At 39.3% G+C, this 26,506-nt stretch overlaps 2 protein-coding genes and 2 long non-coding RNA genes across 5 annotated transcripts in view; 2 read left to right on the plus strand and 2 right to left on the minus strand.

Annotated features, from left to right (window-relative positions):
- The window catches only part of LOC139952274 (coiled-coil and C2 domain-containing protein 2A-like), a 43,832-nt gene extending 36,749 nt beyond the window's left edge, over positions 1 to 7,083 (minus strand). Inside the window, 6 exon segments of the mRNA XM_071951354.1 lie at positions 12 to 225; positions 1,053 to 1,127; positions 1,785 to 1,835; positions 3,223 to 3,322; positions 4,259 to 4,321; positions 7,072 to 7,083. Of these exon segments, the coding sequence (XP_071807455.1) occupies positions 12 to 225; positions 1,053 to 1,127; positions 1,785 to 1,835; positions 3,223 to 3,322; positions 4,259 to 4,269 (451 nt within the window). The 5' untranslated portion in view covers positions 4,270 to 4,321; positions 7,072 to 7,083.
- A 1,521-nt stretch (positions 7,084 to 8,604) lies between these two features.
- On the plus strand, positions 8,605 to 23,640 carry LOC139952399 (UDP-glucuronosyltransferase 2C1-like). Of its 2 annotated transcripts, none has more exons than XM_071951515.1 (6): positions 8,605 to 8,793; positions 11,664 to 11,848; positions 17,861 to 18,636; positions 20,024 to 20,246; positions 20,746 to 20,968; positions 21,920 to 23,640. In XM_071951515.1, exons 2-6 carry the CDS (start codon positions 11,683 to 11,685, stop codon positions 22,167 to 22,169), a joined length of 1,638 nt encoding a protein of 545 aa, XP_071807616.1. In that variant the 5' UTR covers positions 8,605 to 8,793; positions 11,664 to 11,682; the 3' UTR covers positions 22,170 to 23,640. The 2 variants fall into 2 exon arrangements, with proteins under 2 accessions (XP_071807616.1, XP_071807615.1); XM_071951514.1 differs by lacking the exon at positions 8,605 to 8,793 and adding an exon at positions 10,249 to 10,405.
- LOC139952401 (uncharacterized) lies at positions 12,240 to 15,156 on the plus strand. Its single transcript, XR_011787890.1, has 2 exons — positions 12,240 to 12,937; positions 13,668 to 15,156. It is a non-coding gene; the product is annotated as an uncharacterized lncRNA (long non-coding RNA).
- LOC139952400 (uncharacterized) lies at positions 15,347 to 17,360 on the minus strand. The gene is made up of 3 exons (XR_011787889.1): positions 17,211 to 17,360; positions 16,487 to 16,646; positions 15,347 to 15,713 (listed from the first exon to the last, which is right to left on the minus strand). It is a non-coding gene; the product is annotated as an uncharacterized lncRNA (long non-coding RNA).
- Positions 23,641 to 26,506: the final 2,866 nt, after the last annotated feature.

A 26,506-nucleotide genomic window follows, 5' to 3' on the forward strand; every position in this document is an offset into this window, starting at 1 on the left:
TATGCTCTTACCTTTGTTTTTCCTCCTCCCTTTGGGCCGTTTCTTTTTCCCCTTGCCCACTGTGGTGCCCTCCTCCTGCTCAGCTCTATCCTCGGTGCTATCCAAGATCTCTGGTATGGTATCTGCTGCCCTCGCTTGCTCTGCAGCAAAACTCTTGAGTTTCTTCTTAGGTACTCTGCTTGGTTTCCTGTCATCATCATCAACGGGTTGGACAGCTTTGGACAACTAGAGTGCCATAACACAAGGAATAAAGTGATGCCTGAGGCTTTGCATAGTGTGGAAAGTAAGCAGTAGTTATAACCGGTAAACCTGAGGTACATTACAACCATGTGTGAATCTCTTTTCGGCATGTTTTGAGGAGTGTTGGCCAGTGAAGTCTCTTTAACATGTTTATTAAGTCACAAAATTTAAACGGCTCTTTTCACAGCTAACACTCTTCCCACATAAGATTTTCACATGCTTTACATGCAAGTTTATTGGTTAGAGTTACTTTTTAAAACATGGAAATGTTGTTGCTTTCAAGTACTGCTACTCAAAGACACTGGACACCTTTGGTAATTGTCAAAGACCAGTCTTCTCACTTGGTGTATCTCCACATATACACAAAATAACAAAACTGTGAAAGTTTGAACTCAATTGGTCGTCGAAGTTGCGAGATAATAATGGAAGAAAGAACACCCTTGTCCCACAAAGTTGTGTGCTATCTTTGAGGATTTGATATGATTTTATGCTTGATTTTGGGACCTCAAAATCTAATTTTGAGGTCTCGAAATCAAATTAAAATATTTTAGTGGAAAATTACTTCTTCCACGAAAACACGTTTACTTCAGAGGGAGCCGTTTCTCACAATGTTTTATACTATCAAAAGCTCGCCATTGCTGGTTACCAAGTAAGTTTTCATGCTAACAATTATTTTGAGTAATTACCAATAGTGTCCAGTGCCTTTAAGGTTAGTTAATGGAGCTATTTTGTCACACTAATGCTAGACGGAAATTGATGCAAGGTTGTACAGCAACATTTGGGCAACAAGGTACCTGTATTTGTATTCCTACCTCATTCAGTTTTTTCTGTCGATTTGATGTTAATTTCTCCACCAGATTTTCAGCTTCCTGTATTTCCTCCAGTGGCTAAGATAAAGGGAGGAAACAAATAAAAATAAAGACATAAATAATTTAACTTTTAAAAATGGAAAATACACCATGGTGTTTGGTTAGGGAATTCATTCAGATTGTATATTTTTCGAAAGCATTTGATGAAACATTTAGTAAAATTTAACAAAATCAGATCGATTTCTATGCCTGACTTTGGCTTGGAGAGTCACATCTGACCATATATGTACATGTTTGCAATATCACGGTAACAGATTGCGAATTTGTATTGGTTGAGAACCAATAACAGGATCAAATAAAAAAATGCATGTTAAATGGGTTTGGTAAAATGAAAAATGATGTATAGTATATCAGGATACACCACCACATCATCATGATCATTCCCACTGTTGGTCATTTCCACCGCCCAGTACGATATTATAAATAGGCCCGGGTATGAGCAGAACAAGAGTATGAGGTTGTAACTACACTGGTAGGGTACATAATAACAGATCAATTGTTGCACGCTGTGACGGGGTCCATGGGTTTTGTACACCCTCAAGGGTAAATAGCACCCTTGAATTCGTCTTGGGTGCCATTTGCCCCGAGAGTGTACAAAAACACCATGGATGCCGCCACAGCAAGCATGATTTTTATAATGCCAAGCAAGCGTTTTAACACAGCATAAATACTTACACCCATGACAGTCTCCACGTCGTCACCATCATCATTTCCAGCTGTCGCATTCTACATAAATTCCAGCAAGATACAAAAAGTAGCAAACTTTTAAAAAATGACTTGTGTTCAGCAAGGGGATGCGGGAAATTTAGAAGTAGAATTGTATGGGTTTTGAGTCAGCAATTTAATGGAGTCAAGTCTGAAACTGGACCCAATATGCACAGAATTGAACAACAAGATAAATATTTTGAAGCGTTGGTTATAAAGATGTGCTTTCATCTCAATCTGAGCCCTTTTGTAAATGGCTGTATAGAGTATAGCTAGGTCCCAAAACACTCATCCTGAATACATGTAGGCCACACAAGATGGTGAACTTTCTTCACCCAATACCGGTGTCCAAATCCAATAAAGGAACTCTTTAATAAGGGAATCAATGTGTGGTGAAGAGGTTTTTAACTAGTGGTTTAATCCCATTGAGGCCTGGTTCTTGATCATTTTACTGAGACGAAGTCGAGGTAAATTATCAAGAACCAGGCCTCAGCGGGTTTCCACTAGTTGAAAACCGATTTAAAACACTTTGATTCCCATTCATATACCTTTTCGGTCAAAAACTTCAGAACTTTTTGGTCAAAAAGTAAAATAAATGCAAAAATTATTCTTTCAACACAACACCCCTCCAGCTATGAAATGGCACAGCCCTCTGCCGCCCTCGGGTTAACAACTCCTTATAAGGGAATGCTTTGCGCGTCACGCATATCGCCTGATGTGGCACAACTGTTTCAGCCGTTGCTCTCAACCAATAGAAATGAAGAAACTTAAAATAACAGGTGCAAGGTCGCGTGTCACGCCCATGAATTAACACTTTTTACCGGTCATTAACAAAGGTTAATACACACCCACGTAACGCGCTCTCCACCAATAGGAATAGCGAAACAGTCTGAGGTATTTATGAATAGAAGTTAAATTTGCATCAAGGATAAAGAATATAGGCCTAACATGCCTAATTGTCTTTTTACCCTCACACTGAAGTGTGTTAGGACTGTATACTTACTAGTAGTACTTTCCAGAGATCTGAGAATAAATTCACAGGCATTACTTGGAAGGGACTCGAACCCAAGACCTTTGGAATTGTAGAGCAGAGTCTTACCAACTAGACTACCGAGATTGCCCGGTAGCTATAGGCGGTTCAAATCTTATGTTTTAGCAGACGGTTCCGCAGCGAATAAATAGATGTTAAACTTTTATGACAACTGTAACTTTCCTTCTGAAAAGGGCACATACATTAAGGGTGGTAGCAGGCTTGTATGCTTCATTTTTGAAAGGGCAAGGGCACCAAGGCAATGACCAGGGGGCATCGCCCCCGTTGCCTCCGTGAAGTATCCGGTCTGTGGTAGGGTATCATGACCCTGATTGAAACTTTCTTCTCCCACTAGAGGAAACCTTCATACCTACTCACCCCATTGCCAGTGGTTGATTGGGTCATCTCCAAGTCCATAGTTGGTGTCATTGACTGCCTCAGGTCCTTCCTTCTCTTCAGGATTCTCTGCTGCAAAGTCCTGAAAAAATATATAAAAAAAACTCCCTGAAAATGTTGACAATTGTGTATGAATCAAAACTCACTACATGATCAAAATTTTAAAACCATCTGACGCATCTAAATCCACCAATTTTTATCTTGTACTGGCATTCCTAAAATAATAGATTGACGCAGCCAACTTGACAAGGTCCTGCTTACTTTTTGGACCATTTCGAGAGGGGAAAATGATAAATCTGTATGTTTTCAAGACAGCACATGGGATTGGTAAATAGATTGTCAAAACACTTAAACCAGAAAACACAACAACTTTATTCAATAAAATATCTGACAACCAAATGGATTGTCCACTAAGCTTTGGTGATATCATGATATTATCGAAAATCGCGATACTAACTTGGAAACGATTTCGATATCGGATTTTTGGGTTTTATTGGGATTATGGTTTTAATGGAAATATCGATATATCGCGATATCGATTGAATATCGCAATATCGGGATGTATTTTCTAGGTGAGACATCTTGCATCCCATAGGTGTGGAGTAAAACCAGAAGAATAAGTCGTTAGAACACCTCTCTTATGCTGTGACTGTCTCTTCTACAACTTTCACTTGGAGTTTGAAGACTGATGATGTCAAATTTAATTAATCGCTATTATATCGAATATCGTGATATATTGTTGGCGAGATATGTGAATAAAATAAATCGATATCGCCCAAGCATTGTCTATGGCCCTGATCAGTCGGTCAATTGTCCACATCCAAAGGAGTATGTTCCAAAGTTATGACAAACATTCAAAACATCCATCAGAATTAATTTTTTAAGTGTTTGGCTGAAAAAGACTTCATTCGACGCCAAGTGGCCAAAAAGCGGAAAAAGCTGCCCCGACTCACAACCATCTAGGCATATCACTCATTTCATTGTATTATTAAGCAACAGATATCGGAAATATACTTACGAGTTTGACATGTTGAGTTACTGCATGTTACAACAAGACCTATGATGAGTTATTTTTTAACCTCTGTCTTATGATGCAGGGGAAAAAATGAAAATTGTTACTCACTCATCATTGCATTGTATCGTCTGATCGAAAAGAGAAAAACCACTAGGAAGGGAAGGTCATACAAAATTATGTTCAAAGGCAGTGGACACTATTGGTAGTTACTCAAAATAATTATTAGCATATAACCTTACTTGGTAATGAGTAATGGGGAGAGGTTGGTGGTATAAAACATATTGAGAAACGGCTCCCTCTGAATTGACGTAGTTTTCGAGAAAGAATTAATTATCCACAAATTTGATTTCGAGACCTCAGAATTAGATTTTGAGGTCTCGAAATCAAGCATCTGAAAACACACAACTTTGTGTGACAAGGTGTTTTTTCTTTCACTATTATCTCGCAACTTTGATGACAATATGAGCTAAAATCTTCACAGGTTTGTTATTTTGTGCATAAAATTATGTTGAGATACACCAAGTGCGACCACTGGCATTACTGGTCTTTGACAATAGACCAAAAGTGCCAGTGTCTTTTACAGCCATTGGACACTTTCGGAACAAAAAAAGAATAAAAGTTCACAGATTTACAAATTACTTACTGGGTATACAGAAGGTAATGTTTGAGAAAACATTAAAACATTACCAATTCTCGATATCGAGAATAACGGATTTATTTTAAACACATGCGGAAACAGGGTGGGTATTCCCGTTTATTTCTCCCAACTCTGATGACCGATTGAGCCTAAAATGTCACAGGTTTGCTATTTTATATAAGTTGTGATACACAAAGTGTGGGCCTTGGATAATACTGTTTACCGAAAGTGTCCAATGGCTTTAAAACAAATGGCATTGAAACTTACTTGGTTAGAAATAGAAGTGCAACAGCTGTCAATTTTTGGGATTAGTCTTCCTGCGTGGACATGACCAATGACAATGACCAATGACCTCTCCGGATTGTTTGTGATATCTCACAAGTCAACGCTACCTTACCACCTTTGTTTAATATTAGTTAGAAGAGACTACTGTAGCTAGAGAGCCGTTTAATTTTAAGAGTAAGTAGTCAAACAACACTGTAGGCTATGCTACATATAAATATATGCCAGTCATTAAGTCAAGACTCACTCACTGTCTCATTGTCTGTCCATCATTGTACTATGGTCATCATGGGCATTTATGAGATTAGCAATCCAATACTATTTATATCGTAGGAGGTCCTGTTTTCGAGGTGTCTCTAAAATCGTGGCAAATCTTTTACCTCTCTGTGCGCGATGTAAACAGTCCCTAGATAAAAATTGTGTGGTTTTATTTGCTAAGCAAAGAGTCTCCTCTCCCTTGACCAAAACTTTGAAACACGTAAGGTTCCACTGGACATTTTCACTTGTTAATACAAAAAGTTTGGTATTTTAGGCATTTCTACAAGGTACAAAACTATGTCATGTTGAGGCCATATAAAAATATTTGCCCACTCAAAAAGTTTCATCAAAAACTATTTCAGTTCACAATTCATGATGATCAAATCATGGGACTGAATTTTTTGCCGAGCATTCTGGAAAAAAAAATACAGAGGCTTAAAGAAGCCATGTGCCTTATATCATTTTCTAATATTTTTTGATATTTTTTTAAACCCTCCGATCAATATTATTATTAATATTAAAATTTAATCTATCAGCTTTGATTCAATTATCACTGTTTATTTATCTGCTTTATTATAAATTTTAAGAGAAAAAAAGTGGGAAAAAAAATTAATAAAAATCAGATTTGAAAGCAAATGATTCAATTATCACTGTTTATTAAATTATTATTTATTTTTGTTGTTTTTTGCAAATTACCACGGTAATACCAAAATTTCGTTAACAAATATTTTGAATAAAACGAAGACAACTGCTGGCTATAGCATGTATAGAGTCATACACAGAGTCTCAAAGAACACTTGTAGTCACTGCAGATGTTTCTTCCATTTATGGCTTCACCGGGAAACCATGCTTTCTTGTTTGCCGTGAAAACAGGAAAAACTCAAAACGGGGGTCCTACTTGCCGTCAACTCGCCGTCAACTCCTCCAATATACATTTAAAATCCACAAAAGAAGCGTAGAACTGCAAAGTGTCAACTCAAAGGGCATTCACGTAAGTTTTAGGTAATATTTCGGAATATTTCTCGTGAAAAAAAATTCTGGAACCCGAAAAACTGTCGACCGCCATCTTGCTTTTTCACAATGATTAGTCTTGGCACAAGATGTCAATGATTTGTACTTTTTTTATCAACATAAAGTCTTTTTTGTGAATAAATTTGTACCGAAGACCATGAGAAATATGTAGTTTAGCCCAGACTTAACACTTCCGTGCCCCCTTTTTATAGATTTTTGATGATGGGTTGGCGACGCGAAAATGAGTTGACGGCGAGTTGACGGCAAGTCGGCGAGTTGACGGCAAGTAGTAGGCAGTACAGTAGGACCGCAAAACGGGGCCAGTTCATCGAAGATCGGTGTGTAGTGTGAACATTTCAATGTCCATCAAGTTTTAATATATGTTTGCATACTTCATATTAACAAAAGAAGGTAATTAGGGCATCGGTTGATATTATTATAAGGCACCATTATTGTTTTCCCAATTCAAAGAAAAAGGCATAAAAGCATGAAAACTGGTAAAATTAGAAGGGGAGGATATAATTAAAAAATTTGAAATAAAATAATACACTATACAGCCAGCCTATTTTTACAAACGTGGTCATTATTAATAAAATAACAAAGCCCACGTTGTAACCACAATAAATACCTTGATTTGAGCCTCGGAGCCTCATCCGATGACCAATCAAATCAGGAAATTATCACTTCAACAAACTGATGTTGCCAACGCCAACGACGGACGCTGTCAAATAGATAGCATCCTGTGGTGGTATGTTTTCATCATCGGTATTTTTTACTGTGAAATTCGCGCCGTCAACACTAACTATAACCCATAGAATAAAATGGTTGATTGCATTCTTAAACCCATCGGCCTTAGGTAGGTAGGTGAAGGTACTATTTTGCCACAAGAGGGCGCTACAATGATTTCAGCTTTTTGGATGTCAGGGGTCGTCATGTGTAAATTAATGGCGATAATAATATTCAACACATTATTTAAAGTCTCTCATTTTCGCAGGTATGTTATTTTGTGCATTATGAGTAACTATAAATATTAATAGTAAACTTGCGGGTACAGCCATGGGTAAAATCTCTTTTGAAGGAGTGGTGGCTCTGAAAAGAGCCGGTTTGGTCTCGACGTTTCAAACAGTATACTCTGCTCGTTTTCAGGAGAATGCTGGAATACTGTGTGCCACCAGAGCGGCCACCACCCCTTCAAAGGAGTTTTTTTACCCATGATTGTACCCGCAATTTACTATTAACATTTATATTTACAGTTACTCATAATGCACAAAATAACAAACATGCAAAAATTATAGGTCAATATTGGTCGTCCGTAGTTGCGAGATATTAACGGAAGAAAAAAAAAACACCCTTGTCACACGAAGTTGTGTGCTTTCAGATCAGATGCTTGATTTCGGGACCTCAGAATCTAATTCTGAGGTCTCGAAATCAAATTCAAATATTTAAGTGAAAATTACTTCTTTCTCGAAAACTGCGTACGTTACTTCAGAGGGAGCCGTTTCTCACAATGTTTTATACTATCAACAGCTCTCCATTGCTTGTTAATTTTATGCTAATTATTTTGAGTAAGGTAATAGTTAATTTTGTTAAGCACGAACATAGCTTGCCATATACATTGATTGTGTTTGGTATTAAGCTGCTGTTTACTAGCTTAGTAATTAAACGGAATCTTGGACGGTAAACTAAATTTTTGGCCTAGATCAGTTGAACCTCAATGCCAAACATTGTTTCCCAATAGCTGATTACGCTACAAATGTTGGGATCACGTGACCTGAGATGGGTATAGAAAAAACAGCTACAAAGACATGGCAAGACTCGTACAGATGGACCATAAAGCGGTTGTACTTTCGATAAAATAACACTTTTAACTCAAAACGACGCCCTTTTTATAAAGTTGAAAATTGTGACATTGTTTTTAATCATAGTTTCTGTTTGATAAATCCAGTATTCTCCTATACGAAAATAGGTTTCTTTTGAGAGTATGGTTAGACCAGGTAAATCAATTCTGCCTTGATATCTGTTATATTATTATAAGGAACTGGCCTTCGTATTAACATTAATTTTATTTTGCTGGTTGGATGATTCAGTGCGAAGTATGTGAGGTATTGCAAAGTGGTATAATTTTGGTTTGCGGTAACACCAAGTGTGTATCTACTATAGCTAGGTGTTCATTTGAGAAGTTGTCTTGCTTTATATTATTCTACTACCGCGGAGAATATTTTTTCGGAATTTGGGAGACTTCTCAGCTCGGAAAAAAACTGTCCCTGGGCCGGTACTTCTACTTTAGTTAAGTGGATCAGGAAAGCAACTGAAAGGCACGGCCACCAATAAAGAGTTTATTTCAAGACAGGTAAGTGTCAAAATAACCACTTTTTTCTTTAATACTGTACGTTCTCTTAGATATTCTACTGTTGCTTGTTACATGTTCCCAAGAGTAGGAAATCATATAGGGCGATAGGTCATTCGGATCGCATGCATGGTCCCAGACTCTGAAATGACTTCCACTTCAAATTCGTAATAAATTTCAATGTTGATACTTTCAAGATAAATTTGAAAACTGGCTTGGTTGTATTAGGCCAACGGCTTGTTTGTCTGCATTCCTTTACTGTGTGAGGATTTACTCTTGTGCACCTTGAGCACCTCATTTTGGTAGATTTTGGCGCTTTACAACATTCAATTTATTTTATTAATTTATTGGCAATTTCCAGATTTTTGTTATCGCTATAGATGAGCATCTTTTCTGTCAAATTGATTGAAATCTTAGTAAAGTGCATGGATTTGACTGGAATTCATGGATTTCTCTATTTCACCATGATTTAAAGACAGTGGACACTATTGGTAATTGTCAAAGACTAGTCTTCACAGTTGGTGTATCTCAACATATGCATAAAACAACAAACCTGTGAAAATTTGAGCTCAATCGGTCGTCGAATTTGTGAGATATTAATGAAAGAAGAAAAAACCCTTGTGTCACGAAGTTGTGTGCTTTCTGATGCTTGATTTCGAGACCTCAAATTCTAAACTTGAGGTCTCGAAATCAAATTCGTGGAAAATTACTTCTTTCTCGAAAACTACGTCATTTCAGAGGGAGCTGTTTCTCACAATGTTTTATACCATCAACCTCTCCCCATTACTCGTAATCAAGTAAGGTTTTATGATGATAATATTATTTTGAGTAATTACCAATAGTGTCCACTGCCTTTAAGAAAACATGTTAAGGTACACGGAAGGTACACGTTTGGTAATTGTCAAAGACCAGTCTTCCCACTTGGTGTATCCCATCATAACCATAAAATAACAAGCCTGTGAAAATTTGGGCTCAATTGGTCATCGAAGTTGCAAGAAAATGATGAAAGAAAAAACACCCTTGTTGGACGAAATTGTGTGCTTTATGATAAGAATAAAAGACTTCTAGCTAGAAGTCTTTTATGATTTTAGTGAGAAATTACCTCTTTCTCAAAAACTACATTACTTCAGAGGGAGTCGGTACCCACAATGTTTTATACTATCAACAGCTCTCAATGTTTGTTACCAAGTCAGTTTTTAAGTATAGTATTTTACAACAAAATAAAGAAAGCACATTCCTGCATTTTTGTAATACAGGCCTATATAGCTAAAAAAACAAGCTTTATTAAAAACAAGTAGTTTCATGTCAACCTTATACAAAACCAACCAGCAAATCTACTTTATATGTAGACTTGTGGACAAGTCGTTAAATCGGCCCCACGCGCTGAGATAGTGGTCTCGCGAGATCACTGCTCTCGCGCGAACTCACTGCTCTCGCGCGAACTGATGGCTCCCCGATTTCGACTCCTCATTGAGAATCCGATGTCTTAATATTGTGGAACTGTGTTGTGAGCCTTGATCTCGATTGCCTCCTTTACTCGGCATTGGTGCCAGCACTTGACTGAAGCGATGAGCTTGGCTTGTTTCCATTTGATGAGATGATCTTGTTCGTGTGGGTGAGTGTTTGATGATCGCTAATTTGTGTCCTAGTGTGCTTGATGTTCATTGATTCTGGTAGATATGTTGCGGCCGGTCTCCCCGATGTAGACTTTACCGCATTTGCAGGGAATGCGGTAAACGCCGGGCTTGCCTTGAGTGTCTTGTTTATCCTTGTGTGTTTGAAGATGCTTGTATCTTGTTGGGTGCTGAATGGAAGGTCTTGACTTGCACTTGGCTGAAAATGCGTTGAAGTTGGTGTGATGCGTGGCCGATGTATGGGATGGTGACGGTTGCCTTGAATACTGGGCCCAATTTCATGGCTCTGCTTACCGTAAGCACAGAATCGGCACTTGGGACTTATGTGCTTACGGCAAGCCTATTTCACGGGTTAGCGGCGAATTTTGGCTTCTGCGCGTGCGCCCTCCACGTTAATAGGCATTCTACGCATATAAGGCTAGCGCAAAAATTCGGCGCTTGCACGTAAGCGGGGAATCGTGTTCGTAAGCGCAGAATTCGGCGGTAAGCAGAGCCATAAAACTGGCATAAAACATTGTGAGAAACGGCTCCCCTGAAGTGCCATAGTTTTCGAGAAAGGAGTAATTGTCCACGAATTTGATTTCGAGACATCAGAATTAGATTTTGAGGTCTCGAAATCAAGCATCTGAAAGCACACAACTTCGTGTGACAAGGTTGTTTTTGCTTTCATATTTATCTCGCAACTTCGCCGACCAATTGAGCTCAATATCGTATCTTTACAGGTTTGCTATTTTATGCTTTATATGTTAAAAAAACACCAAGTAATAAGACTGTTTTTTGACAATTTCCAATAGTGTCCAGTGTCTTTAATGGTTCATTAGAAATGGAATCGCGTCAAAATACTTGCCTTTTCAAAGAAACAAAGAAAGAACACAAACAACTCATATGACTTGCTTTTGACACGGTTCGTTTTCAAAGTGCAATGCAAGCATAAACGTATTTCACAGATTAGCATGAACATTGGGCGGCCATCCATCTTGCGCGTTCAAAATGGAGTTCTATGTTACGTCATTCATTTCATGCAGTAAGGACCGGAATGATATTGGCATGCCCTTTCGTGTGCTTACGGTTAGCAGGGCTATGCATGGAAATAGCACATTAAGCAAAAATCTGCCGCTAAGCTGTTATATGAAATTGGGTCCCGATGGATGGAGCCCAATTTGAGCTTTTGACTCGGCAGTAAAAAAAACACCATATTTTTTTGAAAAGTTAAGATTTGTTGTATTATTATTTTTTCAGACCCGCAAGTACGAAAGCTATGACCGGAAGTCAATCTGGGTATGGTTCCCCTTGGGGTCAGCGATTACTTCTCGTTGCCATGGTGATGACCTGCATGAACAATATGCCGTGCGCAGACAGCAAAAACATACTGGTAGTGGATTCAATGTTTTCTCCGAATCATTTCCAGACTCTGAGCGTCATAGGTGAGAAGTTCAAATTTTGCTTCAACATCATTGTTTGTTTGTTTGTGGGGTGTTTGCTTGTTTGCTTGGTTGTTGTTTTTTGCGCTTTTTCTGACCCAGAAGTTTTGAGTATAATTATTTAACAACACTACATTATATCGTTGCCTATAAAAAAACATGTAGGAACTCGCTAGACTTTGGAACTCGCTCCCAGTTGTGGTGTTGCATCAAGCCATTATTTTTAGCAGTTAGCCCATAGTTTGTTCCTGCACCATGTCTAGCACCAATTGAGTTCCAGTTTTTTTTTGTTTATGTCTTTAGCACTTTCAGTTCTCCAATGTTTTTTGATGATAGCACTTTTGTGTCCGATGCACACTCCACCAACAATCAAGCGCCCTTAGCTTAAAGGAACACGTTGCCTTCGGGCTGCGCTTTGTTGGGCGTTTTTGGGCTATGACAAGCGTTTGATGTAAAATGATTACGGTTGGAAAGATGTTAAAAAAGTAGAATATAATGATCTACACAAACATGCCTTAGAATTGCTTCACTTTTGTTAACTTTCTCGAAACAAAACGCTCTGCCATTTATGGGGGTCAAGATTTTGACTCCCATAAATGGCCGCCAAATTCACTAGTCTTATTTCCAGTCGCAGCCGTTGAACTATACGACTGAGCAATTATTAACAATTTTACGAACCCATTTGTATCTATCTCTTCCTCCATGGTTACTCCAAAAAAAAAAAACAGTTCATGAACAAAAATAAAAGGGCCTACGTTGAATTAGCTTTTTATTAATCTATCTAAGCAGCAAGTTCAGCTCACGTCCCGGGGCCGAGCGGCTGCCGTCCAGCGGGCCATCATCCCCCGCGGCCAGACCTCCCCAGACGCAGTGAACGGTTCTTGCTCGTACGGTGTAGGATTTTAGCGGGGCCAGTCTAGTAATGCGATTACTTTGTACACGAAAAAATGTCTAGTACCCGTATACTAACTAGCGAGTGGAGTTGAAAATGGACGTGTCATGACCTCCCATACCAAAACTACAGCTAGAGAATTCATCCTCTCAATAAAACATCTGCTCAGACATGTCAGAGGCGTTTACCGTGTTTACCGCGTAAGTATAGTATGCAATTGCGAGTCACATAGGCCTATACCCCACAGTTCGTTTTTAGATACAAAATTACAGGGACTTTACTTCTCTGTCCTTTCTCTATGCTGTTTGCATGTACGTATGTAGAGTCACAGGGCAACAGGACAGTGGTGTCTATTACTAATACTTGTCCATCGCCATAGGATAGATGATGTCACTTGTCTTATTTGCCAACATGATCCTTTCTTCGGGGTATACATTCATTATTTTATAGATAAAATAATGTTTATGTCTATTATGGGGATGTAATTCCTTAACCTTGGTCTTGGACAGTACTATTTGAGGTAGCTCCTGTTTACATTGCTCAGAATCATTTGACAGCAAAATTTACTGTGCGATGCATCTGAACAGGGAGCACATACTGCAAATGGTAGTTGGCAAGGAAAGCTAAAATAAATTAATACTCTTGTCCACAAAAATGAAGCTTCCATAGGTCCTTTTCAAAACCACGGCATCGGCTATGGATTCGGCTTCAGACTCCGTCCCCTTGTCTGAATCCCTACGCAAAGCACGCTCAGTATTGTCCAAACATCTGCGGGGCCAAGCTAGCCCGAGCTGAATCCAAAGCCAAAGCCGTGGTTTCGAAAAGGGCCATAGTCTAGAAGAACTCTTTTCAAAAATTACAAAACAAAATCAGAAACGGGGAACAATTTTATTATTTTGTAACATTTTTGTATTGATACTTGATTCCCAGGTCACAGTGAAAGTTGGGTGGTGATGTGATTATTGAAGCCGGTATGGACAAGAAAGAGTACACGTACATCAAAGAAGTTTTCCAAGCACGGTTAGATGACAACCAGCTTCTTCGCTGGACAGGAAAACTCTGCTAATTAGGCCTGGGCGACCAGTGAAAATTACTAATCGACTAGTCGCACCTCCATCCAATAGTTGCGACTACGACACTAGTCGCAACAAAATTTTAACTATCACGATGCACTGTGGCAATGTGTGCCGCAAGCACAATATAGTCTAATTCAAGCGGAAAAGATTGAAGATTTGTGTCACTGATGTCTGACTGTGTTCTGTAAGTAAATTATGTTGTCATGAATAGTCATGAGCGACTAAATTGGTTCACCAAACAGGTAGACGCAATTTTTTTAAAACTATTTTTGTAGCACGTTTAACCGAATAGTTGAAAACAATAGTCGCGACTCGACTCAGGATTCAATAGTTGGAGTGCGACACTAGTCGCCCAGGCTTACCGCTAATGGTGCAAGAATGGCCTCTACCCGCAGCCGCCATCCCCCCCCAATACCACCACCCCCACTACTACCAACAGAAGAACTTGTAGCAAAACACAAATCCACATTTTCCACTTCTTAAATTTAATTTCCATGTAACTTTCCACAATTTGGCTACAAAATTGTCTGTACAGGTGTGCATAAGATATAAGGTCAGTGCATTATTAGCATTATTGGCAAGTTCTAGAGTTTGTATGTAATCAAAGAGAATCTTTGTCACAAATTTATAGGAACTTTATAAATAAATATGGACAATTTATTGAATGTTTTTACAATTCACAGCAGTACACGATGTATTTGCAAACATTAATTAAATTTGTCCTTTGCCAAAGAACACTATAGTCCCATGCAGTATCCTTAGTAATAGTTGGTGTATCTCCTCAATATTTATGCATAAAATAATAAACCTGTGACAACTTGGGCTAAATTTGGCAATATAAGCTGCAAGAAACAGTGAAAGAAAAACACCATTGCAGTATAGAAACAAGCTCTTTGACATGCCTCTCATCATGTAGACTTTATCAAGTGAGTTTTATGATCACAAATTAGTAATTACCAACATCTAAGGTATAAAGTCCCTTTAGAGAGACCAATGCCTTAGATCAAGTGATTTGGTTGTAAAATGCATATGGTTAGAAAGGATGTTTTAAAAGTAGAATAGAATGATCAACACAAGTAGGACTTGAAATTGGGTGGTTTTCCTTTAAAACTTTTACTTATTTGAACCAACATGGTCTGCTAGTCAACGCTAGTCAACAATATGACTAGTTCTAAAACATCATTCTGACCATGCATTTCATAACAGGCATGTGGTTGAAATCAAAATATACTTGCAAGGGTTAAGGTTAAAAATTTGAAATGGCACTGTGTTTATCAAACTTGTTGCATCTATGATCCATGTCTCTTTATGAATACAGAATAAAGATATTTCAGATAAATTTATTTGAATACAGATTGTTTATGTTTTTGTATTTGTTCTAGTGTGTTTGTTGTTACAAAATATCGAAATCTCAAATAAATAATACAATAAATATGATGATCGTATAAACAATTGGCCATGTACTTCAAATTAAACTTAATCATATTATGTCGTCGTGATGAAAACAAACTCTGCTCACATCACATTCAATGATTTGTTGACATAAGTAATGTGCAAAAGAAAATAATAATAAGTTGAAATATTGACATTATGTGTTAATTTAGGAATAAGAATCTACTTGTTGAAAACAGGAAATATTGCCATTTGTAAAACCTGTTTTGCATAAATCATGTGTACATGAAAGTTGAAACTATCTGGAAATATATCCCTGATTTTACAAACAGTAACTAGGTAGTGTTACTCTATTTCCAGTACCATTCTGACACGACACATGTTGTCTGTGAAGGCTGGCTGGGTGGCAAAGTCATTTGTTGTGTACATCATGCTCCCCTGGTGTACATGTCATTCCTGTGATGTCGTGCCAACTCTAATGGTGGTCCAGAACAAGGTGCCTCAAGATCTTTTCAAATATAAACACAAACATTTTTGAAACAATTAACAAAATAAAAATTGGTTATTTGTACATGTATATGGAATATAAAACCCATGCACTTGATGTTGATTCATTAAAGTGACATTTTTGCAAATATTACCTACCTGCAGCCGATTTCACGAAACTTTACGCAACTGCTTGAGTCCACTTGCGCAATTTTAATGGCGCAAGTTGCTCCATAAACGTTGCACAAGTGGACTTACGCAGTTGCGTAAAGTTTTGTGAAATCGGCTGCTGGTCAAAGACATGATGTTATTAAAATTTGGGATGTGGCTGTTCAGTGTATAGTTTTTTGGTAATGCAACGTTGGCGAAGGAGGCTGTTTACAAGTAACTACAATGAATGAAAGCTTAAATTTGTGTTTCCTTATTAAATGTTTGTTAACATATTTACTTTGTGTCCTTTTTTTTGGGGGGGGGGGCGGACAGATCAAAATATCATGTAACAAAACTGGACTGCTTTGACAGTACATGTGTATATTATATTAATTTTGGTTGTTACCCATACACCGATGTGTGTTAGCACTGTATACTCAGTACTTTCCCGAGTCCTGTGAAAATATCACAGGCATGTTACTCGGGTGGGATTCGAACCCACGACCCTTGCAATTCTAGAGCAGTGTCTTACCAACTAGACTACCGAGGTTGCCCGGCAGCTAGAGGCAGTTCGAATCCTATGTTTTGGCAGCGGGTACCGCAACGATATATGCCATTGACAGTATGAAATAATCAGTCTCTTACTGCCAAGTTTGAGAAGCATTCATCCGGCCTTTGTTTGCAGCATGACCTCTCCTGTTGTGTTGGCATCTCCCTACAGTTGGTACAAACACACCAGCTTGGTTGGGTTTGATGAGGTCTCCAAGATGTTTACGCCAAGTCCTGGCATCTGCTCACATAGTACCTTCAACAAGAAATTCATAACCATTGATATAACTTATTAGTTCTCGACAATTTTATTTTTTATTGTTTGAAAGGTCACACTTCTTTGAAAGAATTCGGGCTGACTTGGGTACGAGTTGACTTGGGTACAATATTTTGGGTAAACTGTTAAAAATATACAAAAAAACATTTAATAAATCTGTACTATTTAGTATTTTTAAAATGCACTTCTACAATTTTTACAAAAGTCCTCCCCTTCCCAGCCAGATAAACGGCTCTTTTAATTGTAGCATCAAAGTAAATTCGGGTAAATTATGCCAAGTCATTAGGACGCTGGACACTCGATTCAAATCCCCACCCCCCATCTATGCACCAAGTGAATAGATCTACAAAATTACATGTAAACTAGTCATAGTACATGTACATTTATGTACTCTCACAACTCAGTGTTGCGGCTGTCATGGCTGTGAATTTACGTGTCATGTCCACAATAATAACTAACAATAACATTGCATTGGGTATAAACAATCACGGTCCGTTCTCTCTCTCTCGTCGGCTAGTCCATGTCCCACTACATTATTCTTACCCTGATTGGCGAGGTGTCCGTTCCTTCTTTTTGGGCGTGTCTTCAATCATCTCTTTGCGTTGAGCAATGAGCTGAATCTGTGTTTTTCGGCGATCCATTTTGACAGCAAAATGGTGTGTTTACATTTCACACAACGTCGTATGGTAGAGAACGGTATGTTACCTCGTGTTCATCTGGTAGGTTTACCGGGCCATTGGCTACGGCGCCAGCCTAACTGCTGTGCATCGCGCATAAACGGACGATCGTTTTGACGGCTTGAAAAACGTATATATTTCGCGGGCCATGTTTCGGGGTCAGAGGTCAGTGTTTGTTTTTTTTAATTACCATTCACTAATTACAACACATTAAATGTGTTTTATTGCAAGAACAACTCTTAATAAGTATAAGGAACACCCTCAAACGTGAAATTTTGTGAAATCTGAAGGCAACGTGTTCCTTTAACATCCTGCGGAACTTACCAACCTAAACGTAAGCGTTGTATAAACACAACTCAAAATACGAAATTCGCTTCAACGCATAATATAGTTTGAAAGAGTTTGACAAAAGGGTCAAGGGTACAGTTTTTGCTCGTTTGTGTTTCAACGTTGTTACCTTTTGTTGCATTAGTTTTTAATGTATATAATACTGTGTTTTGATATTTGTATTTTAAGGCAAAGAACTGGCTGGGAAAGGCCACAACGTAACAGTCCTTCTTGGTGAGTGTATGCTGACACAAGTCGACACAACGAAGCACGACATTTTTCATTTTGAAATCTACGACTGCGGAGTAACGGCGGAAGAAGAAGCCGCCACCACAGCTATTTTCGGAAAGTTGAGTCTCACCGGTGAGCTCTCGTCCTTCACATGGTATGCAAAGATGTGGCTCGGTCTCCTGCCCAACGATCCTGAAATATCGGCTCTGAGGAAGCGTATTTTTGACAAGGGCTTTCAAAAGAGGTACGCAGAGCTGAAAGATGTCAAAGAACGCCTGCTTACGTTGAACTTTGACCTGGTGGTATGTGATACTTTCACCCCATGGTGTGCCGTGTACGCTCACGATATGTTACGTCTTCCTTACGTTAACGTGGTCATCTCGACCTTACTTGGCACCCGGTACACCCGCTGGGCGAACAGCCCCTCGCCCCTGAGTTACGTTCCGGAGTTCATGACGCACTACACGGACTCCATGCCGTTCCTTCAAAGGGTGAAGAACTTCCTCATGCACCTTTTCTCACTGCTCATATACGATGTCATCAGTCTGACAAATTTAGACGTGATTAGAGATATGTGGGGGAATCGGTCGAGCCTTTCCAACCGCGAGATCATGGCGGGTGCCTCTCTTTACATTGTAAATCAGGACTTTCTGTTTGAGTACCCTCGACCCCTGCAGCCGAACATCGTGCTCTGCGGAGGGGTGTTGACGAGAGAAGCTCAACCTCTTTCCCAGGTAAACTCTTAAAGATGCTATATCAGATTTTTGGCCCCAAACATTAAAAAATATTTTGTTCTGAGTGAATGGTATTTCAAAGAGTATCACCCGCTCTTACGAAAAAAAGGTTTAACTTTTACTTTTAATGGTCAGAAACCATGACAAAAATTTAAAACGTTTCTTATAAAACACATAAGAATTGGTCACGTGATATATTGTCGGGATCCCGACAAAAACTAATTTTGAGCACTTTATTTCACTGCTACTAATAATTGGCGGCCTTTTTCGAGCAATGGCTCAAATGAAAGCTTGTAACTTTATCGACCCCCATAAAAATACCTATTGAATTTTAAGTCAAAATTTTTGGGTCAAATCGGCCAAAAATCTGACATAGCATCTTTAAGGTGATAATGTAGTAGACTGGTCCCCTGGTTTTACAAAATCAGTGAGTTAATTGGATACAATGATTTCATTGGATAAACGTGCAGTGACGTAGATTTCTATATCTGTGTTTTGATTGGTCAGGGGGTAACGCTTGGCAGCTGCGCAGTGTCAAGTTAGTGATGCATGCAGCGTGGATCTCAAGCGTGCGGAAACAGATGATACAGATACGTACAAAGTGTCGACGTATCGGTATCTGTATGTGTATCCGTAGACTTGTGAAACCTCTCTGTTGGGTGTGTTCGTTTAGCTTCCCTGGGTCGACCCCGGTGTGTGGCGTTCTTTTTCCAGGACGAACGTGTGCAGATAATTACCCACGTTCGTCCTGGAAACAAAAACCGCCACACACAGGGGTCGACCCAGGGAAGCTAAACGAACGCACCCATTGTTGGGCGTAATTCACGAGCCTCGAAGTGTGACGTCAAATGTTTAGGCTAACAGAAGGATGTTTCGTCTGTTCGCTCGGCCCCAGCGGCCTGTAGGTCTACCCAGGACGGTTTTAAGGCAACGCGCTGGGGACGAGCAAATTTTGTCTGATGATTGGGTTTTTTACGCTAGGTGGCGGTAAACATTGGCCTTGCTCAGAGCTTTACATTGAGATGAATTGCCACAACTTGCGATTAGACGCCATTCCGTTCAAAGAAAGACAAAAAGCAGATTAAAAGAAACCCATAATGGGAAAATACAGGGTGGGCTGTATTTGGAAAATGGGGGTCTAACAACCGCGTGACCACAGAAAACATAACGGTATCTATGACGTAACTCTTTGAGTAGGGCGCCCCCGCCCAGACTTCAAAAGGATGTTGGTCATTGGTCAATCAAAGTGCGCCGTGAGTACAAAATCTGCACGCTTATATTGTTCCAATACCTCTAAAAGTCGTTTTGATGACGTCAATGTGATGTCACGAGTCAATTCTTGACATGCTTTTGCGTAATTTTAATGTATAAATTTGTTATTTCCAAGGAACTTGAAGCATTTATGCAAGGATCGGGCGATCAGGGCGTGCTTGTGTTTTCTTTCAGCACCCTCGTCAACCACATGGACGACAAAATGGCCGACATGATCGCTGGTGCCCTGGCTAGGTTACCATTTCGAGTAATTTGGAAATACATGGGCGAACGGCAACCTGCTACGTTGGGTAACAACACGCTCTTGGCTAAATGGATCCCTCAGAATGACTTATTGGGTAAGTTAATTTATACAGTGATGAAACAACGGGTGTGAATATAATATAAAACTGAAAATGAAACTTTGATTGGCTATAATTTTCCCGCTTCTTTCAGGATCCTTCACTTAATCCCTTCCCCTCTCTTTTTCTATAAATTGATATGTATTTGTTTGTACCTGTTTTCCGCTCTGAAGAAGGTCCGTTTTTTTTTTTTTTTTTTTTTTTTTTTTGAGGGGGGGGGGTGGTGGGTTCCCTTAAACCATTGTGTGTAATCACTGTGTACTCAGTACTTTCCGAGTTCTGTGAACAAAATATAAGGCATACTACTCGGTTTAGATTCGAACCCACGACCCTTGCAACTCTTCAGCAGTGTTTTAAGGAGCGGGTACCGCAACGTTAATAGGTGTGGTAGCACCTATTACATAAAAAAAATGCACGAGATTTTAAACGAACGCAGCACCTATTTCATCAGGACTGAGACGGGCTTATCATACCTTTTCTATCTCTCTCCCCAAAGGACACAACAAGACCAAAATGTTCGTCTACCACGGTGGGGCGAACGGGGCCTATGAGGCAATTTATCACGGGGTACCATTGGTTGGCATACCACTATTTGCTGACCAGCTGGACAATATGTTTCGTCTGCGCAGTCGCGGTATGGCAGAGCATTTCGGAGGCATCCTTGAGGTTACGACCGATACGCTGTACGAGAAAATCATGAAGGTGGCTACAGATCCAAGGTAATATTTTGAGACTTTGGAACTCTAGGTGACAGCAGACTTACCAGGAAAATGTTCATTGTTTTCGTAGTTCTTGGCATTATGTGAGTCTGTTTCCACCTAGTGTCCCCAAAAGCGCCCATTGCAATGCACGCTTTGATGAAGGGGGTTAAGCAGAAAAAACTGCGGAGTTATTTTTGTCGCTAAATAAGCCAAAAATGTGTTGGGCACTATAGTTGCAAGGATATAAACATTATGGAATTTTGGCTGGTAACATGTTTCTGTTAAAGGCAGTGGACACGATTGGTAATTACTCAAAATAATTATTAGCATAAATCCTTTCTTGGTGATGAGTATTGGGGAGAGGTTGATGGTATAAAACATTGTGAGAAACGGCTCCCCCTGAAGTGCCATAGTTTTCGAGAAAGGAGTAATTTTCCACGAATTTGATTTCGAGACCACAGATTTAGAACTTGAGGTCTCGAAATCAACCATCTAAATGCACACAACTTCGTGTGACAAGGGTGTTTTTTTCTTTCATTATTATCTCGCAACTTCGATGACCGATTGAGCTCAAATTTTCACAGGTTAGTCATTTTATGCATATGTTGAGATACACCAAATGTGAAGGCTAGTCTTTGACAATTACCAACAGTGTCCACTGCCTTTAAGCAATAATTATTTTCTATGGTTAGCAAGTTTTTGTGCTAACAGCAAAATTCTCTGTGGGGTACTACTCTAAAGCAAACCATGTGGGGTAGCGTTGGTCCGTTGTTAAAAGTACCTAAGTATAAGAGCACACACACACTAAACAATAAAAGACCTTGCCTAGAGAGGGGTTGCGTCTATGTGTGTATACGTGTATGAGAAACCTGCCCAATATAGCTGAAAATTTTCACTAGCAAGCTGATGTGACACGCAAAAATTAACGTCTCTTTTTCTCGTCCTTTTTCTTAAAAATTTACTTGACAGCTACACGAAAAATGCCGAACGGACATCAGCAATATACAGGAGCCCGCAACAGCGCTCTCTGGAGAGGGCAGTCTTCTGGATCGAGCATGTGATGGCGCATGGGCATGAACACCTACAGTCAAACCGTGGTAACTTATCATGGTTCCAGTTGAATCTATTGGATATAGCTGGAGCACTTATAGTAGTCTGTTTGGTACTCGGGTTGTTGTTGCGTTGGTGGTGCACTGCAATTTCTAAAGAACTGTCGTAGATCATTGCTAAGTGGTGGGACGCTGATCAAATAAGAAACAAATCTACTGTTCCCTCGAACCCGCGGTTGTTTCGTACACAGCGCTGGAAATCGGCCAGCGGTGGGAACGATCAATAGCTCTATGTGTACCCCGGTAAAACAAAACTGATTTTTAATGCGTTCTTGTATCACATCACGTGATTGGTTCTCGACCAATGAAACTTCACAATTTGTAACTACGGTATAGCAATCACATGTTTGTACAGCATATAGGGGTGTTGCCTTTTGGATGGGTATTGTACCTTCCAAAAAGTATGTACAGTGAACGACTACCTTGTATGTACATCGTTGGTATTGGACATTCCCATTATTTTGGTCACCAAAAAGTCACCTAGAAAATAACGGCAATAACTTTTGTAAAAATTACTAGGCATTCAAATTTCAACGTATGTATGTGTGTATAATTTCTAAAGTAAAATCGTGTCTAAATTCGTTGTGATGTGCCATTTTCATCGAAATCCTGCTCAAGTTAGTGTACACGCAGGTCCTACACGCCACACAGCATACGCATCATACCAATCAGTTACCCAGACGAAGTGTAAGGGGCCAGACTACACATTTTCTCTTTAATATCGCGCCTCGATTGACGCCACGAACAACGCCCTCTCTGGTCGGGCCTACTCTTTAGTTTGTAAATAAAATCAAATCATTTTTTTAGAACCTTAGTTAACTGTTTATTCACATTCGACTCATCAAAACACATATCTTAGTGAACAAAGCTTCATTTTGACAAATACCACTTCCATACGCCAGGTCACTCATTGTCTGTGGAGGTATGTGGGTGATTACGAGGTGTCGTTAAACGACCGCGGTACCGAGGGTTCTACTTTTGAAGTCCCTTCGTTCGAGCTCCTTCTCTTTCTTCCTCCATGGTCATACCAACTAAATCACCGAGGTTTTCCGGTATAGGTAGAGGCAGTTCGAATCCTACGTCTTAGCAGTGGGGACTGCAATGTGCAATTTGCATCGGGGATAAAGAGTATTCATTTAGGTTTACCCATATACACCATTATGTTATCACATACTTTTTTATAGTTACTCAGTACTTTCCCGAGTTCCGTGAAAAAAATCACAAAAAATTATTACTCGGATGGGACTCGAACCCACGACCTGTGAAATTCTCGAGCAGTGTCATTCTAATCAGACTATAGCGAGATTGCCCGGTAGCTAGAGGCAGTTCGAATCCTATGTTTTGGCAGCGGGTGCTGCAAACGATTGCACATTTTTTCCATTTTTTATTTTTGTCGTACCCGAGTGATATGCATATGATTTTTCTCACTCAACTCGAGAAAGTACGATTTCACAGTGCTAACATAATCATTGGCTAGATAGAGAGGCCGTTCATATCCTACACTTTTAGCAGCGTTTACCGCAATGATTTCACGTTAACTTCGCATTGTGGATAAAGAATATTTTTCGTTTTATCATCCGATACCTGTTCTTTTTGTTTGGCAGGGGAGGGGGGGGGGGGGGGGGAGACTTGACTGTGTGAGTATGATGCCGATAAATATATTTTTAGCTATACATTATGATAAACATTTTACTGATAAATTTCACGCGAATTCTTAATATTTTCGTCGCATCTAAATGTTGTACTATACGCCACATGTTTTGGGGGGCATAACTCAAAATCGTAATTTTGTTCAACATGTATAATATACAATTTTTTTTTATATACCATATATCACTATTTCTTAAACTTCAAATAGTTTCTATTGATTGTTTTGTCACTGCACGGGAGAACTCCACGTTGCGACATTTCTTTGTGATTCGATGGCCCGTGTTTTTATTGCCACTGAAAGTATCTCGGCATAGTTCCGTTCTGTGAAGGTTGCACCTCCTTGGTTAATTGTAATACTGGTAGTTATTTCAATTTGGAAAGAGATGGTGTGCAAAATGGCGGCCAGTAAACTGTTGAGTGTTATTGATAATGTTTATGAGGGGGACGACCATGCCGGTTGTTTCCACGACCTTTCTGCATGTTCAAACGAAGCCTATATCATAGACTTGATGACAAATAATAACACGAAATGTTTTTAAATAAACAATAAAAAACCTATTCTTTAACAAACTTACACTTTTTCTTAAAAATTAATTCTTACCTATAAAACAACAACGTAAACTAAAATGCACAAGCTACGTTGAAAATTTTAAAAAAACATTGAGGGCGTCAAACTAAAGACAAATTGTGTAAAGGACAAAAATTGTGTAAAGGACAAATAAATTGTGTAAAGGACAAATTTCAGAATCAACGAACAAAGTTTTTACGAACTGACCATATGGGCTTACTAGCATAATATTAAAAGCATGAGTGTAGACTTGTACAAGTCCTTCTTAAGTATTATCACACCACCATAATACATAAGATCTTTTGGAATAACCATATCTTTTGGAACAACTCATGGGAAATTGCGGATTTTGATTGCTTTAGTCGAGTCGCGACTACTGCTATTCAACCCACTTGGTTAATCGTGCGACTAAACCTACGTACTATGAAAGTAGCTCCTAGTCGCGATCGAATTCCTGCTTGGTTAACACATGGCTATAACCACTTCTGTCACTCATGATTACACGACAACTTTTTACAAAACACAAGTCATCAGTGACACAATCTTTCAATTCTTTCAGCACAAGTTTTACTTCATTGCACCTTCCATAAACCCTAAATGCTAACGTGAAGTGCGCACGGGCACAAAACCAAAATCCCCGCTAACCTGTGAAAATGCTTGACGTAAGCAAAGAATTTCGTACTTTCCAAAGCGTTGATCTTTGCTTACGGTGAGCAGCTGCTAACGTAGAGTACGAATGCGCACGAGCCGAAATTCCCCGCTATCTTGTGAAACACGCTTGACAAAAGCGCAGAATTCCCGGCTTCCGCAAGCGTTGATACGCACAGTAATAAGCCATGAAATTGGGGGTTCCAGTGCAGGCTGTGCGTACTTGAAAACCCTATTATATCATGGGGAATTCCCGAATTTACAAGAGATTTTCTTTCTTGCAGGTCCATAGCACACACATGATCAGCCCTGAAAGCACAGGTTTTTATCATTGATCGTACGATCTTTGGTTTTTATTGCACCACCATGCATGGACTGTATATGTACATGTACATGAACCCATCATGCATGGACCCGACTCATGCACTAGCACTGCAAGCAAAGGCGGGGCGGTCAACTGTGAAATAAAAGTTTTTTAAATTTTAATTATGGCTCCATCAACTTGGGCTCCATGAAATCACATGTTTCAACCCAAAGAGCTATTCTAATTATACGATAACAGCTTTATAATAGGGGAACACTGTTCTTTGATTTTTGTTTTTTTATGTTAGTTTTCAAAAATATATTTAGTTTTTATTTTATTTAGCTTTTGGCCCTTTTTGCCACCCATAAGGTAGTGCGTGGCAGCTCTACTGACTCACACACACATGAGATCGAGGATGAGTGAACCGTCCCCGTAGCTACACCGCGCTTAACAATTACCGTCTTGACTTCAATACTACCTATATCTAAGCTTTTTGCGTGCATGCGGCAACGTCTTGGGCAAAATTAATGAAAAACTCAAAAACAACACGCACAGAGAAACTATCGATTGTTCTCGCATAACTCGACATTACATGCATACATAAACTTACAAATCATTCTGACTTATTTATTATATATTAATTTAGCCATAATTATTCGCTTATTCACCGATCTGGTAATTATACCACGTGAACCAACCAAGTTGCTTGACCAACATAAGAGTGCGTAAACTCCAAAGCTATTTATAAATAAAACATTAAAGGAACACGTTGCCTTGGATCGGTCGAGTTGGTCTTTGAAAAGCGTTTATTACCGTTTTTAATAAAATGCATATGGTTAGAAAGATATTGTAAAAGTAGAATACAATGATCCACACAAACATGCCTCGAAATCGCACGGTTTGCCTTTTACCTCTTCGACTAGCACGGTCGGCCATTTATGGGAGTCAAATTTTTGACTCCCATAAATGGCCGACTGTGTTAGTTCGCTAAGTAGAAGGAAAACCACGCAATTTCGAGGTAAATTTGTGTGGATCATTGTATGCTACTTTTAAAACATCTTTTCAACGCTTTTTATAGACCAACTCGTCCGATCCAAGGCAACGTGTTCCTTTAATGAATACACTTGCATCTCAAAGACGCTTTCTTCTAAAGGGGGAAATATACACACCATGCATAGATAGAGATGACGAGGTAACATGTTACCACACGACCACCAACAAGTCAAATTGAACTTTGTGGAGAACTGATTTAAGTTGTACAGATTGAGTGTTTGGAC

The sequence above is a fragment of the Asterias amurensis genome, chromosome 20, assembly GCF_032118995.1.
Source record: "Asterias amurensis chromosome 20, ASM3211899v1".
NCBI classification, from domain to species: domain Eukaryota; kingdom Metazoa; phylum Echinodermata; class Asteroidea; order Forcipulatida; family Asteriidae; genus Asterias; species Asterias amurensis.

Bases quoted from the DNA above. Each gene is read 5' to 3' on its own strand.
- LOC139952399 (XM_071951515.1), top strand. From the start codon at position 11,683: ATGACCGGAAGTCAATCTGGGTATGGTTCCCCTTGGGGTCAGCGATTA. The intron at 18,637-20,023 runs GTAAACTCTTAA...GTTATTTCCAAG, and splicing joins AAGCTCAACCTCTTTCCCAG to GAACTTGAAGCATTTATGCA. The intron at 20,969-21,919 runs GTAATATTTTGA...TTTACTTGACAG, and splicing joins AAGGTGGCTACAGATCCAAG to CTACACGAAAAATGCCGAAC.